This window comes from Tyto alba, unplaced genomic scaffold (genome assembly GCF_018691265.1).
Source record: "Tyto alba isolate M040663 unplaced genomic scaffold, T.alba_DEE_v4.0 Super-Scaffold_14, whole genome shotgun sequence".
Taxonomy (NCBI): Eukaryota; Metazoa; Chordata; class Aves; order Strigiformes; family Tytonidae; genus Tyto; species Tyto alba.
The window spans coordinates 19,474,003-19,493,580 of record NW_024881276.1 but is presented as its reverse complement, the minus strand read 5'-3'; the positions used below and the strand labels follow the sequence as shown (position 1 = coordinate 19,493,580).

The 19,578-nt window shown below is 35.1% G+C and overlaps 1 protein-coding gene across 10 annotated transcripts in view; it reads left to right on the top strand.

Moving 5' to 3' along the window:
• The window catches only part of DMD (dystrophin), a 1,076,492-nt gene that overhangs the window by 234,825 nt on the left and 822,089 nt on the right, over positions 1-19,578 (top strand). For 9 of the 10 annotated variants that reach the window (XM_042788288.1, XM_042788293.1, XM_032992756.2 and 6 more), the window contains 2 exons: positions 869-1,050; positions 2,044-2,166. In XM_042788288.1, the coding sequence (XP_042644222.1) occupies positions 869-1,050; positions 2,044-2,166 (305 nt within the window). The remainder of the gene's footprint in view (positions 1-868; positions 1,051-2,043; positions 2,167-19,578) is intronic. The other variant, XM_042788292.1, reaches the window with a different exon arrangement.

The following is a 19,578-nucleotide window of genomic DNA, read 5'->3' as shown; positions in this document are numbered from 1 at the left end:
ACTGAGTGTAGGAAGTAAACGCCAGTGACAAATAACAAAGTAACTACTTCATAGAGTTGCCACATGCCTTATATTTCTACAAATTGTTATTGACTTGAAATGTTGAGTCAGATAAACCACTTCTCCTGCTGATGTGTATCATGGCTAAGGGTAAAACCTGAAATCATCTTTGTGTTCATGCAAAATTTCTTGTACTTGCAAAAGTACACAGATATTTTACTGTACTCTTTTTTTAAAGAGTTGTTCTATGATGTATTTTAATGTCTGTGAATAACATGTTCCTTAGACTTTCCACAGACTTCATGAAGAATATAAGACTAAGTAGAATATAAAAGCTATGTAGCTATATTAGAGGTTGGCTTCAGTAGTTGTTTTGTATGAACCCATTCACTAGAAAAGCCTGTAAATATTTTCTATTTATTATCTTTCCCCCCCCCGCATCATTGTAGCTTCCAATGATTAAATGATGTGAAAAGAATGTACAAGACATGACTTGGAAAATGAGCTTGCTCTTATTTTTTTTAAACTGCAGCATTTATACAGCACAAGAATATACACCTTTCCCTATGCCTGGTCCTGCTTAATGAGGATCACAGTGTCAAATGGTATACTATGTGCATTTTAAATAAAGAAATATAGACAGAAAGTTCATGTTGAATGAGATAAGTTACCTTTGTAAACTGATTCCTCGTTGGTATGCAAGTTTAGTCTGTAATTTTGGAACGGACTGTAAGGTTCTAATTAGTCTCTAGAGAACTCATGTGGACAATGGATTGCTCATTAGTCTATCAACTTTCCATGAGGTTGGTTGTCTATTTCTCATGTCTGATGTAGAAACCAAAATGATGCATGTTAATTTGCCTTCCAGACATTGCAACTGCCTATCCAGATAAGAAGTCCATCTTAATGTACGTGACCTCTCTCTTCCAAGTTCTGCCCCAGCAAGTCACCATGGAAGCCATCAGGGAAGTGGAGATGTTGCCACGACATTCAAGAGTCACTAGAGAAGAGCACATACAAGTACATCATCAACAACGTTTTTCACAAGAGGTGAGTTATTTCACTTTTCTGTTTTCATCTTGCTGCTATAAAGTGACTGTTTCCCTTACCTACTCCATAAGTTTGATGTTAGATGGCCAATGAAAGTCAAAAAAATCATGAGCATAATGGACAGTCTCTTCACCACAGGCAGGTTAAATGTACTTGTCTGCCTGAACTGCACTTTTGTACTGCTTTTCACCTTACACCAGGTTGTTTTAAAAGTAACTATTCATCAATAAAGTGCTTTGCACTTGTCTTTTATAGCAGTGGGTGTTTTGATTGTGGAAGGGCACCACAGGGAAAAACACCGAAACTGAGGGAGCTTTTACATTTAAACACAGATGTGTAGAAAATTTTTTACCTTTCTTAGAGAATAGCAGTTGACATTTCTCCATATTCATGAAACATTTTTATTTTTTTACCATTTTATTCTGACTTATATTTCAAGATCCTCTGTTCTCAGCTCACAGTTGGCCTCTCAAAAAGCTCATGTAATACTTGGAATTAATTTATGCTTGCTATGTCAGTTACGTTTTTGACTGAAATCATTAGACAGTTTCTGCTGAAGTGTTTAGTGGATTTTAAGCTTAGTGTACTTGTCTGAATTTAATCTGTGTCTTGCTTTTTGGGACACTCAGTCTCTCTTGGAGTATAAGTGGATGACTATTAGCTCTGCTTATTCAGGATGTACTACAAGATCACTTGGTTTTTGAGCCTTTTTTTGTAAATTATAAAGTACCTTCAATTTACATTGGTATTCTGCTGGTATTGGGTCCTGACAGTTCGTTGCTTTCGGAAAGGATGTCAGATTGAATGAGAGCTTTCCTTAATACCATCTCAATTTTGACTCCTGAATGCCAACACTGTCCTTGAAAAAATATAACTGTTAATGACCTTTCTACTTCTATTTTTTTCATTTCTCTTAAGATCATTACTTTTCTTTTATAATCCATGCTCCTATCCATATGTCTGTTCTTTCCACCTCTAATTTCTTCTTTGTAGATCACAGTCAGTGTACCCCAGGGAACTTCACCTTCTCCTAAACCACGGTTCAAAAGTTACGCATACACACAAGCTGTGTACGTCACATCCCCTGACCAAAAAAGGAGGCAGGTTCCTCCACAGGTCTGTTGATATTGTCATTTGTTTTAAAAACTGTTTTACTAAACTTGTGCTTGGAGTGAAAGAGTTTGTGGCTTTTGCTTATACCTCATCATGATGACCTACTTTTTCCAGGTTTTTTTTAGCATCTGTCAACTGGTTACTTTTTAATGTATATTTCAGCATGGCTGACAATAGGTGTTATGCTGATTGTTAGGGATGAACAGACACTGCTGTTTCAGAATTATAGTGTTTCCTTTGCCAAGTCTTTTTTGAAAATAGTACATATATTGCCTTAAAAGGGTATTAGAAGAACAAACCAAACATAAGCTGTATTTGGCATCTAGTTATTATATTTCTGTCTCAGGTTTGATTATAGAAAAACAAGAACCATTGGTTTTCTCTTGCTTGTCCTAACCACCATATCTGTTAATGAAAATAGTCAGTGATGAGATTTCTCAGAAGGTTACTGTAGTTGGAAAGAAGAAAAAGGAAACATTAAATTTACTATTCTTTGTATGACCTGGATTATAACAACTGGTCATTTTATTGCAAGCAGCACCATTCCAATATTCAGGTTAGCATTTTGTGTTTGTTTTTTCTGTTTTTTAAATACCTGTGGTCATTTAATAACACCTGTATCAAGCAGTCCTTACAATGAGCATTTCAGTAGTCAGATTTTTATAACTTTTGACAAGTGTGAGAGCCAAAAGTCATATTGTGTAATGCAACATGCTTTCCTTTGATTACACTGAGGAAAAAGAGATCTGCATGTATTTATCACTACAGTATGAGTTCTCTTGTGGAGACATAATTCTGTCTAACCTCTAAAAATTTATTGCAAAATTACACTTCAATTCAACACCGTGTTTCTGAATCAGCTCGTCAAGTGACAGGTGTTTTCCTGAATAATGCTTTCCTTTAAATACTCCATGGTAAAAAACCTATGCACATAAGCTTGAACCCTGCTGCATTATACTAACATCAAATGTGTTGCAGTGATGATAAATACAGCTTTTAAACAAGGTGTTTAAAACTGGTATGATTGATTTGTTATACTTAGACACTATACTGATGATTGAGAAGAATGAAGAGTCATGATACAGCTTTATTTTTCTTGAGCTACTTTTACTATGATTGGCTGTAGGTTTTGTCAACACCACCACCAAGTGTAATGTACAAGCTGATATACTTGAAGCCATTTCTACAAAACATAGTTATTAAAATGTACTAAGAATAGACCATTCTATTGTTAAGTCCTCATTCTGCATTCCAGTTTTCAGATCTCATCTTCCTGAATTTGGAATCTTTGTCTGTCACACTTATGCAATAACTACTACTATAATATTAGAATTCTGACGATTTGGTAGAATCTGAAGACATAACCGGATTTAAGCCCTATTGTGCTAGAGTCACAGTAAATATTAATAAATGAAAAGCATTCATGTAAAAAACCCAAGTGAAAATCACCAGATGCAGTCTCATTATAATCAAGATAAACTTGAATTGTAAATAGTACGAATTAATATGCCAAGTCAATATATGCAATTCTTAATCAGCGTTAATGATTTTTTTTGCCTCTAGCCATATATTTCTTGAAGAACGGCTGTCATCTAACTATTAAAACAAATTTATAAACCTGATAAAATAGTGGTTAATAATTCTTTCTCTAATTCTATCTGAGGCTGATATACCTTAAAAATCCCATCTATTTTAATGAAATCAAATAAATACTATTTCCTTTTCAGTTCTTAGTAGCCTGTCAATTTTCTGTCTGCTATATTACGATTTTTGGATACCATTATTGGTATTGCAACTGCCTGTAGGATTTTCAATAAAATCTACTTCTCTAGGGGGACTGTATTAAAGAAATCAGGATGAAGTAATTTTTTTTTTTTTCTTGGATTTTGTGAAGTTTAGGAAACTATCTCTCCTCTCCATCTAGTTATCAAAGAAAATTTTCAGTATATTTAGTTTACTGCAAACTGCCAATTTCAACAGTATCTTACGTGCTGTCACTGAGAAGCAAGATTTTCACAATGTTGGTTTTCTGTTGAAATGTATGAGTCATTTTTTCTTTTCAGATTTCTGCAAACATTCATCTTACAGGACTTCAATATTATAATTTCCCCATGATAATCAAAGAAGATACATAGCAACTACCAACAAAAATTCTTTCACCTGCTTCTCTCTAAAGGTTCTAGCTGCTAAGATTGATCTTAAATATCATAGTGTTTAATCGGTTGATATTTTTTAAATTCTGCATTTGGAAGAGTGATACAGTAGATCGTGTAGTCCAAGCATGAGCCAGCTGGAACTCAGAAGAATAATAAATTAAAGAAGACGTATTTCTAAAGTTTTTGAATGTTATCTTGCAAATTTGATTATATATGCCATACATTTACTGTATGTGTCAGTTATTGGAAAATGTACAAATGAAATGAGCTAAGTTTCTCTGAGCTCTGTACCAGCAAGAAGCAACAACATTTGCTCTTACACCATCATCTGACAAAGTCCTTTTCTTTCTGTCTTCTACCTTTGTCTATCCTTCTATATCACATTTCACTTCACTTTCCCCATCTTCATACTTCTTAATACCTTTACAAACTCTGTGTCTTTAAATTCACCCTTCCTTACTGAATTCTTACTCTGTCACTCAGAATTATATTTGCAAGACCTAGTATATTAGTTGCACAAATTTTGGCCAGACAAGTTTTGCTTAGCTTAACTGTGACACATCTCAGATTCAAAGAAAATCATTGTTCTGCCAAACTGTTCACTTGATGCCTTGTTTGGTTTGTGCATGACCACTTCTAGTTGAAGTAGTTAAGCCTTTTTAAATGTGTTGCTAACATGAATAGCAGGTCTCTGCTAATGCTCATAAAAAGTTTTCCTCCTTTACCTTGTTTATTTAGAAACTCATGCACATCTTAGGACAGGAATCCACTTCTCAAACCTGGACCCTTGAATTCCCTGTATTAAAATTGGGAAACGCCCAAGAGAAAATATTTATATTGACAGGTTTCAGATAGCAGTTACTGCTCAGCAATTGCAGAAGGCTTTCCTGACTTTGCAGCTCCATATTTTGTTTTGTATTCAGTCTCTGTAATGAGACAGTCTGTCCAGCTTCACTTCAGAAATAAAGGATCTTCAAGTTAATTTTCTGAGATACTTCAAAATCCCAGTTTAAAATTACCCTATTGCTTTTGTGTTATATTTATGAAAGCCTTGGGTTTTGTCACATTGCTTCATCTCATTGAATACCTGACCAAGAAGAATTTAGATTTACTTTCTCTTTTTTTCCAAAAATGTTTTATCAGAGCAGTATCAAATGTTGCCTTCATTTTTACTTGTTACCTACTACCTGAACTCCACAGGACACAAAATATAAAGGAAAAAAAAAAAAAAAAGTTTTGTAAAACACTGAAGTACCTAGAAAATAAATTTTTTATAATAGGGAATCATAGAATCATTTAGTTTGGAAAAGACCTTTAAGATCATCAAGTGCAACCATTATCCTATAACAATGCCAAGGCCACCACTAAACCATGTCCCTAAACACCACATCTGCTTGCCTTTTAAATATCTCCAGGGATGTTGACTCAACCACTTCCCTGGGCAGCCTGTTCGAATGCTTGACAACCCTTTTGATGAAAACATTTTTTCTAATATCCAATCTAAACCTCCCCTGGTGCAACTTGAGGCCGTTTCCTCTTGTCCTATCACTTGTTACCTGGGAGAATAGACCGACACCCACCTCACTACAACTTCCTTTCAGGTAGCTGCAGAGAGTAATAAGGTCTCCCCTCAGCTTCGTTCTCTTCAGTCTAAGCAACCCCAGTTCCCTCACTTGCTCCTCACAAAACTCATGCTCTAGACCCAGTTCATGATTATAGTAACTAATGTAGAAGGTCACTAGAAAGTCATTATAAAATTAAGTTGAATTTAGTCACACACAGTACCCAATCCTTCTGTCAGCCTTGCCCTTGAGATTTCTGCTTTTCTAGACTCTCAATTTGCCACACTCTTGGTCTTCTGACAGAAAGTTAACTTCTTTAAAAGTGATATGAGACCTCCATTCTGGGATCCTTCAGTGTTCATCTGTGCCACAGGCTTTAGTGGCACAGCATCAGAGAATTGCTGTATTGCTTTCCTTTGAACAGACCTTTCTTTTACTTAGAAGCTGTGATATAATACTGTCCTGTTTACCTTATGGTAAAGTGCCCTTTGGAGAAGCATCAGAGAGAACTCTTGTAGGTTAAAGTACAACCAGATAGAATTTTAGTTTCAACTTCTTGGTAATATTTCTAATGTAAGTCACTCAGCACATAAAATATCCCGTTGCCCAGCACTGAGTGTGCATATTGGATTTATGGAATAATTTAATGTAAAAGTCATGAAACTTCAAAAAATATGTGCTAAATTATCTTCCCATTTAATCAGAAGATCGTGTTGGATATAATTTGGGCAACAAGTATAACCATGGTCCCAGCTGTTAACCTAGGGATGTTCTCTTTAAATAGAACTGTTTTCCATTCAGAAATCTAGAAACTGTGTCTGGAGAGCTAAGTAAGATTCCTAAGTTTCAGCCTAACCATAATAAAATAGCAAAATCCATCACCAGAAGTCAGAACACGCAGATGCAGAGATGGAAAGATGAAGCTAAGAGCAAGACTTTTGGTTTTGTTAGGGAGTTCTCCTGAATGCCGTGTCTTCAGGAAAAGTTAGCAAAATTATGAAGCAAACAGTTTCAAGCATGTTTATATATTTTATTTTTTTCAATAAGTCTGGCAAATTGATGGCTGCTTCTCTAAGCCTGAAGGTTTGTTAAGGTGACCATTCACTTTCTTCTCACTGCATTGTGTATAGACTCCAACAGCAGTTCTAACTCTTTTTTTTTGATTTCTTTAGCTTGAATGTTTATTGTAGACTCTTTTCAAGTGTTTTTGCTGTCAAAAATGTTACTACTCTCATGAGGGAGACAGAGTAAGTGATAACCCATAGTGCATCTGGATTCCTGGTATTTAAGAACTCTGTGAAATTTGAGATTTTACTCTACCTGCTTATCTCACACTCACTTGGTTCCCCCCAGAACAAAGCTCACAATGTCTCAACTTCCCTCTCTAGTGGAGATGTTGCTGCTGGTCTAGGAAGATCAGGTAGAAAGTTGTGTCAGTTTGTGCTCTGTCACTGGTTGCATCTACAGATGTTGGGCATTACCATCATCCTTTGCTACTTGTCTCCATGTATATCTCTGGTGGCCAGCAATAGGACATAAGGAAATGGAATGGAGTTGCATCATGGGAAGTTCAGATTGAATATTAGGAAAAGTTTTTTCACTGAGAGGGTGATCAGTCACTGGGACAGGCTCCTCAGGGAAGTGGTCACTGCACCAAGCCTGTCAAAGTTCAGGGAGTGGCTAGATGACTTTCGTAGTCATATGGTTTAGTTTTAGGTAGTCCTGTGAGGAGCAGGGAGTTGGAATTGATGATGGTAGTGGCTACGTTCCAACTTGAGACATTCTGTGATTCTCTGATCCGTGGGATCTTCTTCTACTGCCAGGATCTGTCTTCCAGTCAGCATGTTCTCCACCTTATTTCCAAATCTCATTTTCTTTCCTGACATCAGTTCTTCTTTTCAGGATGGTTCTTTTTATCAGCAGCTCTTCTTTCCATAACCCTAAGACCTCAGTTTTCCCAGTCTAAACAGTCTATGTCTAGAAGCACAACTCATGATCAGCTTCCTAACTGGTGCTTCTGTCTCAGGCCTTTTCATTAATGGGAGGATTCAGAACATGCTGCTTTTGTCTAGACCACTCGTTATCAGAATTCACAACTAGCCCCTACTGGTTGCAGCTAGCAAGTATCAGGAATCTGCCTCAGAGCCCAGAAGTGCAATTTCAGATACTCCAACTGCCTCTGCTTCAGACACCCATGAACAGTTACCTGCTGCCTGTACATGTGCCTGTTCACATACCTGTTTGTATTCACTAATTAAGCTGATTTTTCACCTCCAATGGGTAATGACACTTCTGTAGTTTAACATAAAACACAATTACTTACTGACTTTTCCATCTCTTTTTAACTTTCCCTTTTAATCAAAATTAAATTTCATATTAGAGTATCTTTTATTTTTATGTAAGACATTTTCAACTATTATTTCTTACTTAAAATATCTATAAAGCTTTTTTAAACATAGGAACACTAGAAAAAGCAATGTTTTTGTTTTATGTCCCATGTGAATTATTAGACCGTTCCTTGCTGACTAAGAAAAAAAGTGATATAGGATTTTTTTCCTTCTGAATAACGTATAAAATATATGTTTATTTGCTGTATATTCAGATGTAATCAAATAAATCTGAATAAATTGATAATCTAATAATCACATAAATTTCCCTGTAGGTGTTTGGCAATATCAAAGAACAAAAGTATTTTGTAATAGGTGAACTTCTTTGGAATTACTTATAAAGTTTTTTCTTTTTAACTCTTAGAAACATGGAAAAGATATATAGGCCATTCCCCCATTACATTATCAGTGAATGTGTTTCTGAAACAGAGAACTGTGCATCTTGAATGTAGGATTATTAATAAGAGTATGTAGTTAATAAGTGGATGTAGTTACAGCAAATAAGGACACTTATAGTCATTTACTGTAAACATCTGATTGTTTTTTATATCCACAATATGTTAACTAATAGGCTTGAGTCCCCGTCCTGGCCTATAGAGTTTAGGCAACAGTGCAGAATTGCTTATATCAGCAATGGATTTGATGCAAGGGAAGGGATAGAAGAAATGTAGGAGACAATGTTAATGAAAATTGTTACTGCTAGATCGGTGTTCATTTTTCCTTATCTCAGGACTGAAATTGAAGGAACTTGAGGATTTGTACAACTCCAGAAGTTATTATGCATCCCCATTTCAAAACCTTAAGAAAGGTCTTTCACTTTATGCACACAGAAACAGAGAATTTAGTTTGAGACTGAGAAAGCAAGCAACTGACTGTTTATCTACTTAAGTATTCATGTAATAAGTTTATAGTGTACTATTGTCTATCTCTTCTGATGTAGGAAACTCACAGGAGGATCTATATGAAGTCTATCTCCATCTGCGCATGAACATTCTTCATTGTGATTTGCTTGTTTCTTTTCATTATACACAGTCACAGGAGCTCTTGAGTGGACTGAGATGAAAGATGCCTGTTCATTTCCTCACTTTGGCTCATGGACATTGGAATTTCAAAATTTTAAGGCTGATTAAGAAAAAGTAAAATAAAAGAAGTAGCAATAGTTCTTACTTTCTTACTTTCTCTGATTTCTAAATATAATTTTGTCAAAGATGAGACTACCATTTCCTCATAGATTGATACTGTATCAGTCTTTTGTGGGAATGCTGGGTTGTATTTAAATACAAATAGTCAAATAACAGGGAGACTATCAAACATTTTAACACTTAGCTTTTGCATTCAGTGATTCTGAAAGATGCTCTGAGCATGGATTTCAACTCCATATATAGAACTACTGTATTTACTTGAATATTCACCTTTGTTATTTCATCTGATTTAAAAGATGGGTTCACACTTTGCACTCTTTCATTGCACCTACTTAATCCTTTTGAAATGCAAAAAAAAAATGAAGGCAGAACTCTTATCTCCTAGAAAACTTCTCAAATCAACATGAGAGTTTAACACACAAAAGAAATTTAAAGTGTTTGTCCAGGGACATCATTCTTAGCAGCATTATTAATAGATTTTTACTAGTTTCTGTACATCAGGTGAATTTCTCAATAGTATTATAAAATTTTGTTTCATAATTTCAGATGACATTATTTTAAAACTTAGTTTATTAACATTTTTTCTTGATGATTATTTTATCTAGATTTGACATTAATAAAATAAGACCTCAAAGATGAGATTGTCTAGTTCATATGTTAGTCTAATCATATTTTTGTGCCTCTAGCTGAGAATTATCAATAACACCTGAAAAAAAACTCCAAACAAACAAACAAACAAAAAAAAAAAAAAAACAAAAACAAAAAAACAAAACAAACCCAAAGAAATACTGTAACACTGATGTAGCAACAGCAACACATTTTGTTCGTATGCTCAGGAATAGGAGAGAGAGTTTGTTCCAGAGCCTCTTCTTTCTCAATGGTTTTGCTGGCCCTCATCACTGAGAGAAGCTTCCTTGACCCCAGTAGCTTTCTCAGCTTTTTCTGACTGATTTTCTGCAGAATGTCAGAGAAGACATTTATTTTAACATATAATAGCTTTCAGAGGTTTACCTGAAGTGTTGGTTAAATGTGTATGGTTAGAAATACTGGTAAGTGTTAATTGTACTATTTTTGTATGATTTAACTAAATTTCCTATCGTATGTTACACCATCACATGGTTGAATTTTATTTAGCTGACGTAAAACTGAAAAGTGTTTTTAAGTAAATAGCTTCAAAAAATGAGAACAAGATATGCATTGTGCCCTTGAAATGCCTGTGCCCAAGCGTAGCTGTAACTTTGAGGAATTAGCTTAATGTCTGACTCTATCAGAAAATGCTGATTTCTGTGAATAAAACCTTTGTGCTGTCAGGTGCATATGACACCCTTCATGATAAAATCTAAAATATTTTTGGTGCACAACAAATGGTTCTGTATTTAAAATGCAAAAATTGGATTTTGAGTAGTGAATGAACTAAGTGCCCACTCCCGTAGGGAATCAGTGGGAGGTTCTGTTTCCTGATTGTCCTTCTGCACAAATCATTACACTGTGAGAAAGGAGATAATAATTTTTTCCCCCTGTATTTATAACAACTGAGTTTATAACATTAAAGTTGTATATTTTCAGGGTCTGTAGAAAATGCTGTGGATTGTTTGTTAGCTCACATTCATACCTCAGGCAGGTCTGCATGTTTACCTGAACAGTGACCTTTGAAAAGGCCAGATTGCTTATCTCTACTGATCATTAAAGTGCTGGTCTCTTTCCCCCGGTGATTTTGATGCAATAGAAAAGGTGTACTGTAATGCTTGTATAGAAGACTCTGCCTCTAAGATACTGCAATATGTACTTTGTAGTTTTGGTGTGCATATACAGACATCAAGGACAAGTGTACCAAGGAAGATATTAATAGATTTTTCCATGTTTTTTTCAAATAGCAAAAGCATTTGTGTCTGTATGTACAATACTATTAACGAATTTTACTTTATAGTTTTGTGAGATTTAAAAATGTTCTAAGCTATATCATTAATATGGGTGTGTTAGCCTGAGGTGATCAATGAGCTAAGGGGAGAAGCAGGAAGAGATATAATGCCTTTGAAAAGAACAATATATTTGGGGTGGGGATGGAACAAACACTTTTTTAGATATTCAATCTTTCTTATCTTTAGATATTCAATATTCCAGTCTTGAAAGCATAATTAAATATAGCAAAAATAAGAACCCCCCAAATATAAACATTTTATGAAACAACATAGTGTTTGAAATTTGTCTACATGCTTTCTACAGAGAGCATTTGTTTTATTTGAACTTAGTTTAACTGTAGCAAAGAAAAAATACATATATTTTGATGGAATAAAACATTCTTAAAAATGCAAAAGAATATTTTAGTTGCCTGATAGTTATATCATTAGAGTGGAAATGGTGGTTTAAAAAACTGTGAATAATGTAGTGAGGCATCAAAGTTTAAAAAATAAAATAAAGGAGTAGAAAATGCAATTTTGCTTACGATGTTAAAAGATCTAAGTTATAAACAGAAAAGAGTATCACTCTTTTACAGAATGAGTTCTGCGAAGTGTTTTGCAAGTCACTGGAAAATATATTAAAATAAAGTATGCTTACCTCCCAGGCATGAATAAGACATACAAATAAAGATCCTATTTTATGTGTCATTGTTCAAGAGACTGTTTTAACTTTAAATCATAGCTCTCATTAACTGAAATTGGCACGTGTGTTTAGAGGAAGTCTGAAACACAAAAAGTATAAACAAGTGAAAATACAATGTGTAAGTTTCTTGTTTGATATTTTATAGAGGCAGTCTTCCAGGCTTATTTTTTTCTACCTTCTTTATTTCTGCTATGATCTTTCACATTTGGTTCTCTCTTTGGTATTTAGCATCCGAGCTAATGTAACAATATATGCAGCTTCTGCATTTTCATTTCCTTTTTGAACAAAATGACAATTGACTTATGTACTGTTGGTCCAGTACATTGTGTCAGCTTCTGAGTTGCCATTTCTTACATTATTAGGGTTGATATTTCTTCATTCTACAAGTATATAAAATAAGTTTTCCGATCTTTCTTTTTGAGAAAAGGTCTTCTATCTGTTAGTTTGAAATATTTTTCTTGTGCTTTATTCAGTGAAGGACACATCTCAACTTCAGTTTTATCTTATTGCACAAATAAAGCAAATCTAGTATTGATTTGTCCTCATTTGATATTCTGAACCTTTGCATCTGGAGTCTTAGCAAAGGAATTCCAAAAATAATTCTATTGCATGTCAGAAAGAAACCAAAACCCTAAAACAGAAAAGGAAGTAGGGAGGGGAGAGAAAGAAGAAATTAGCTATAAAGGTGCTCCTTCCTTTCAAAAGTAAAAAATCCCATCATGCATACACTGCTTATGTCAGGGGCATCACATACAGAGGGCAACAACTTGAGATACAAGTTAAAGACTATCAGTGAGACAAGGGGAGGATAAGATGGACCGTGAAATTGACTGTCTGTTACAAGATTAATAGTGGAGGTGGCATATTTCCTGTACGCTTACTATGTTTCTAGGTATTTTGTGCTGAGATGTTATTCTATTCAGTACAGCCTGTTGGCTATTTGTTTCATACACTTAACATTCCGTACACTTAACAAGTGAACTTCATTGTTAAGGTGTTATATATGTAAAGAGAGAGTAACATTTTCATTCTTAGTTTTAACTTTTTACATCATCTAAGGAAAAGATCTTGATTTTTTTCCCCTCTTGTATAATAGTATCGTCATTACAGAGTGAGTGTGTTAAGCATGAAACATGGATAATTTAAAACATGTTTGATTTCTGGGTTTTTTTGGTTGGTTGGTTTTAGTCTTCATTGTAACTTTTGCCTAGGATGATCATTTAATAAAATTAGTAGCATTCTGCTAATTTAGATAATCCTTTCTCAAGGCTAGGAAGGAGGCCAGGAGATAGGTCTAGATTGATAGTACATTTCCAGGACTCAGAAAGGAACTTCCCATTGCTTTCTTGGATGTCTTTTCACTCTGGTGATCGGAATTGCTGCCTTTCCCTTTGATTCAGTAGTAATTGATCAGCCTGCTCCAGAAGCAATTGTTATCATTTGATAGCCATCCAGTAGTCATTACTTATTCCTGGGATGATTTTACTTTTTCTCTTGAAAAAGCTACATGTATCACAAGTGCATAAACTTGTCTGCTTCTTGAACAGTTCCTTTAAGTTTTCATTGCTACTGTTTTCATTATACAACAACTGTTCTGTTGATTCATTAAGACTTGTACTGAGAAGGCTATCAATGCCTAACTTCTTTTCACCCTTAAAGTGGATTCTTTGCTATTCTGAATACAAACAGTTCCACGGTATATGCTTTCTTAAGAAAAAAAATGCTTTGATTATTTAAAGTGTACTAGAGTGTATATCTCAAGTAGTCCCAGTGAACCGAATGACAGAATGCTTTTAAAATTTCAGAGCAGAAATGCACTAGAGTTAGAGACTCTAAAGTATAAGGGCTATGCTTTGAAGTGTTTGCAGGCTTTTCATTTTTGTTGCATTTAATTTATCCTCTTAATTTCTGTCCTTTGACTCCAATGATATGGTGTTGGTGGCTGTCGTGGTTTAGGCCTGGTTGGCAGCCAACCACAATACAGCAGCTCTCTATCCCTTCCCCTCCGGCAATGAGAAGGGACAGAGAGCCAGGCTTGGGGTTCGAGATAGGACTGGGATGGGGAAAAATTCCTCTTTATGATCACGAGCAAAAGGCAGACTCATTAGGGGAAGAAAAAAACAACATTTATTACAGACACTAACAACACATAACAAAGTAAGACAGTGAGAAGCATTGCCACATCTTGAGAACACCTTCCCCCCACCCCTCCCTTCTTCCCGGGCTCAGCTCTGCTCCCGATATCTCTACCTCCTCTCCCAGTGGCGCAGGGGCAGGGAATGAGGGTGCAGTCAGCGCTGCTACTTCCTTCATCTTCGGTGAGGGGAGTGTCCAAAACTTGTTACCCCCTGCTCCATCGTGGTCCCCCTCTCACAGGAGACAGTCCTCCACAAACTTTCTCTGACTTGAAATCCTCCCATGGGCCGCAGCGTTCCCCACACTGCTCCGTCATGGGTCACTAACTTCCTCCAACTGGATTCTCTCCCACGGCTGCAGCCCTTCCCGAGCTGCTCCGGCGTGGGACTCCCCCGCATGCTGCAATCCTCCCAGCACTGAATTACAGCAGCGGGGCTACTTTTTCCCATGAGACCCCGGCCTTCTTTGGGCACAGAACCTTGATTATGCCGAGCAGGAACAACAGGCCACAAATCAATGTCTGCTCCACCGTAGATCTTCATGGGTGGCAGGGTGGGGCTGCCTTGCCGTCTCATGACAGGATACAGGGGGGGTCTCTGCTCCGGCACACCTCCCCCCTCCTTTCTTCCTCCGTTCCTCCACTGACCTTGGTGTTCACACAGCTGCAGCAACTCCTCCTCACAAGTCCGACTGCCCATCACCACGTCCCTTCTTAAATACGTTATCGCAGAGGCGCAGCTGATTGGCTCAATTTTCCAAACAGAAGTGGAGCTGACTTGGAGCTGAGGGAGCTTCGAGAAGCTTCTCACAGGGGGCCGCCCCGATAGCCCCCTCCCCTGCCACCAAAAAACTCCACCACTCACTCAACCCAGGACAGTGGCCTAATGCAATTAACTTGTGATTGAACTAGTGTAATGTGTGAGCTTTGGGCTCTTTCATATGGGACTAGTGGTACATTTACCTTGATTATTTGGGCAGAACAGTGCTGCTGACTGAAATATTTGAAGAATTTTTTAGGTGGTACTGTATGCAACTCATTTTCATGGGAAATTGTGCAAAGATGTTTTAGTAGTGGTACATCGTACCGACAAGAAATATTTGGTTGTAATTATCTGAAGTAAGAGGCACACATTTTTTAACTCAACTCAAAATATTTTCTCATTTCACTGCTATGAAAGTTTGAAAGCATATATAAAACATAACTTTTTAATAGAACCTTGTCTCTTAAAACAGAAGTGATTTAAGAGACATGCCAGACTATGTATCAGTAAGCAAATATATGACAATTGCATAAAACAGAGTTTTTTTCAGTTGATGCTTCAATTTGAAAGTGTTGAACTGGTTATATATCTTAGTTTTAGGATTTAGACTTTAGGCTAAGAAAATCTAATGCAATATAAAACAGTAATTATAAACTGGTTTGTATTTTAAACAAAAAATAAGAATTCTTCAAGTTTATGTATTTTTCACTACCACCATTTCATAAAAAATGAGGCTGATATTATATGCACAGAAAATAAGCTAGTGGAAATTTGTGCTATTTGTAGAAACCATCAGGGGAAATGCAGTGTTCCTCTACTCAGTATTATTTTAGTAGGAGTCACTTGTTGAGTTTGAATTTGACAGTAGGATCAAGAAGTAGACATTCTACAACATTGCGTCCGTTCTGAAAGCTATGTGAGGTGTGACAACAAGAAATGACTATATGGTTGCACAGGTTTTCCCACCTGCAAATATTGTGAGGAATAAGAAATTAATTCCACTGCACAGTATATGTTGTATGTTACTCCAGCCCCTCTATGTCATTATGCAATTTTCAGTATGATTACCTTTTAAAAAACATTCTTTACTTATAATTATCCATTCCTTTTGAGAACACATTCAGTTTCCTTGTAGTATCTGTGATCTTAAAAATTAGCTTCATTTTTACTCTGACCTCATTTATTCCTACTCACGTTCTTAATCACAATGTTCTTGTGCCTTCTCCGTGTCACCAAGTAAATGTTTTCTCTGTTATGCTGTGCCATGTTTTGCTACTTCTAGTCTTTTCCTGGCTGTCTTGTCTCTTTTAAATTCAGTCTCAAAATCATTCTTTTCTGCATTAATGGTTTTTAAACTAAGTTTTAACAACTCATTCATGTTCAGCCTCCTAATTTTCCCAAGTTCAGTTTCTCTTTTCACTGGTCAGTCTTGTTTCTGGCTTTGTTCCCATTCTGTGAACATTTACGTTGGCTACTGCAATGAATATGTGATTTAATACTTACAATTGATAATAATGTGTTATGACATTTTATCAAATGTGAGTATATTTCTATATGATATGGGGAAGTATATTACTTGGAAAAATATCACCTGTAAAGCACCTGTGATTCTTTTCTGCCACATGAGGGAGGTCAGGCAAAAGTATCTGATAAAGTATGTATGGATGCTGTTTCAACATTCTGATGCTCATTTGAAGAACTAAAATCGTTAGTTTAGTTCTAGGAGAAGGTAATTAAAAAAAAAAAAAAATTATCAACAGATCTGCAATTCCAGAACTAAAAAGTTTTATTTTTTGCTAGATCTCAGCTGGAAAGGGCTAAATTTGAAGATTTAAAGAAGTGTTGAGGAAGAACAAGCAGATGTAGAAAAGAATATGTCTACAAACCAGTACATTTATAATGTATTTTTTTAAACTGACAATTTTTGAATTATTAGTGTCTGTTGAAGAATTTAGAAGCCACACAAGCTATGCATCAATTATATATTTTCTCTATAATGACAATTTAGAACCCTATAACTCGCTGTTCTTGAAGTATGCTTTCATGCCCATCTCATTAGTAACTATATCTGAGTAGTGATTTTAATTAAGTGAATTTCCTCTTAACAAAACCTGAAGGTAAATTCAGGTCACATCACCACAAATGACCTCACCGCAGTTACATTTCTCCTTAATAAACATGGTTTATATTCTAGCCAGTTAACTGCGGTATAATTGAATATGAACTGCAAACATAAATTTATGAGAGAACAATGGTCTTTAGAATACATTTGTATGGAGCTATTTTAGGTTGCCTTTGTTTCATCATCTCAAAATAACAAAGGGGTATAATTTGTATTTTCAAGAGAAAAAATAATAGGATTCTATTCATTCATTATATATGCTTCATATATGTATATAAAAACTAGAAACATATTCTCCTTGAAATAGCAATCATGGGTTAATATTTCTCTTGTAAGTCAGAAGCATTTTTCATGTCAAAAATTTCAAAATAGCATGTGTTAATATATATAGCTGCAAAAAAAAATTACCTACAGAACAGATTATTGGAAGGCTTCCTAAGGTGCTTCTGCTTCCCTAAAATGTTAGGATTTACATGTGAATTCACAATGCAGCATTTTACTCCTCAGTTCCTAAGTGAATTGACAGTAAAAATATTCTGTTTCACTTTCAAAAGGATGCAATTATTTTTGTTGAAGATAATTTTTCTTATTTATTTTTTATTTTCCTACTTCATATTTTCCTTTATTCTGAGGAAAAAAAAAAAAAAAAGTCAGATGACAGTATAATTGTGAAATGTGAGAGGTAAAGGCACTCAATAAATAAGTTAATCGAGAATATCTGATAGTAATGTACACATCTTTAGTCCTTGTGTTTCCCATATATTGGAATTTTGCAGGATCTCCTACAAATATGCAAATTAATGTTAAGGTGCGAAGCATGAAAATGCACTAATTTTTGCTTTCGTACACCTCCAGATAAATTTTGGATCCTCTGTAGTAGGTCTGTATGACAACAGAATAGTTTAAATTAGAGCAAAGGGATTTTCTTCCAGCATTGTATTCTGTTCCCAGTATTGATCAATAATGGATACATAGGAACAGGAAAAGAGGTATGACTGATTAAAAGTATTTAAACATCTGTATATTTTCATTTACCCTCCACTAATTTGTGACTCAGAAATTTCCTGAGCTGGAGTTGGTGTCTTTATAAGTCCTCAGTGTATTTTTATCCTGTTCATTCATCCAGTTGTTTGTCTTTGTAAACATTTAACAAAGCTTTCTATATAGTTTTCAATATGTCCAGAAATACTTCTTGGTAGTTATTATTATTATCTGTTGAAAATATTTGTAATATTTTCTGTATTATTACCCAATTTATAAACCTGAGGCTCTGTGTTCAGAAGAGGAGGAAAACCTTATTGTGAGATGACTGGTTATCATTTTTTCTCATTTCCAGATTTTTATTTATTATTCAGAGCATGTAGCTACAAGAAAGGTATTCATGCTACATAATTTAAAAACAAACAAACAAACAGAAAACCCCAAACAAAACAAAAAACAAACAACAACAAAACACCAACCAACCAAGCAAACAAACAAACAAAATATTAAATCACTTAAACCTCTTCTCCAACAGCTTTTTTGTTAGTTTTTAATTTTAAATTGAAATTCTTTGCAGTAGCTTCTGTTGAAGGAGGAGAGCCTCTTTAATAGAAGCTAATATATATTTAGGAAAAGTTGAAATGTAACAAAGATAAACCACATAAGAGCCATGAATGGGATATTCACCCTATTCAAGCAAATTTGAGTATTTAAGATTTTAGATGACTTTACAAAACCACATTTTTAAATAATACCTTCCAACTATAATAGCACATTATGTTGACTACTCTGAAATCTCCAGGACCTCAACCTCAACTTCACAGAAACTATGTATGTCCACTAATTGGCTCTTGTCCCAGAGTCTTTATTTCTCAAAATTAAAAGTCATAATAGATGTATCTCTTTATAGTTAATTGTTGTTCTTATTGATGTTTTTGAAGGCATTTTGATATTGTACTGTATGAATATATAAAAAGAGTTTTGGAGTTAAATATTCTTATTGTGAAGACTGGATGTTCTTTAACAAAGATCCTGAAGAGAGCAATCATGACTTAGTAGTTCAAAATAATAGCAGGTTTGGTAGCTGGCCATTGTGATTAAAATAAACTGAAAAATTATCTTCATTTTCTTACATTAGAAAACAGCTTTTATGGCTGTGATACGTTTGAGGTTATGGCTTAGATTAAATTTTACAACATATGCTTCTTAATTAGTTGCCTTTGTTGGTTAAAACTCAGAAAATAAAGCTAAATGCAATGCAGAATGCAAGTCAATTAAGAAGATTTATGTGGTTGCAATTCTGCAAAGAAAGAGTGTTAAAATTTTGTTGTTGCAGGCTATTTCCTCTTCTGGTCTACATATTGTAGAACTTTTTGCTCCTCTTGTTACCTCTGTAACGGTGTGTTTGGTAATTTGGATTTTGATCTGAGGGAGCAGACTTTAATGGAAAGTAGTACTCTGGCATGAAAACCTATGCATTTTTAAAGGTCTGTAGGTTCATTGCGTACATATAATCTAAACCAGTTAGTTCATTTAGTTTAGTGTGACCTCTGTGCTGACATTCATC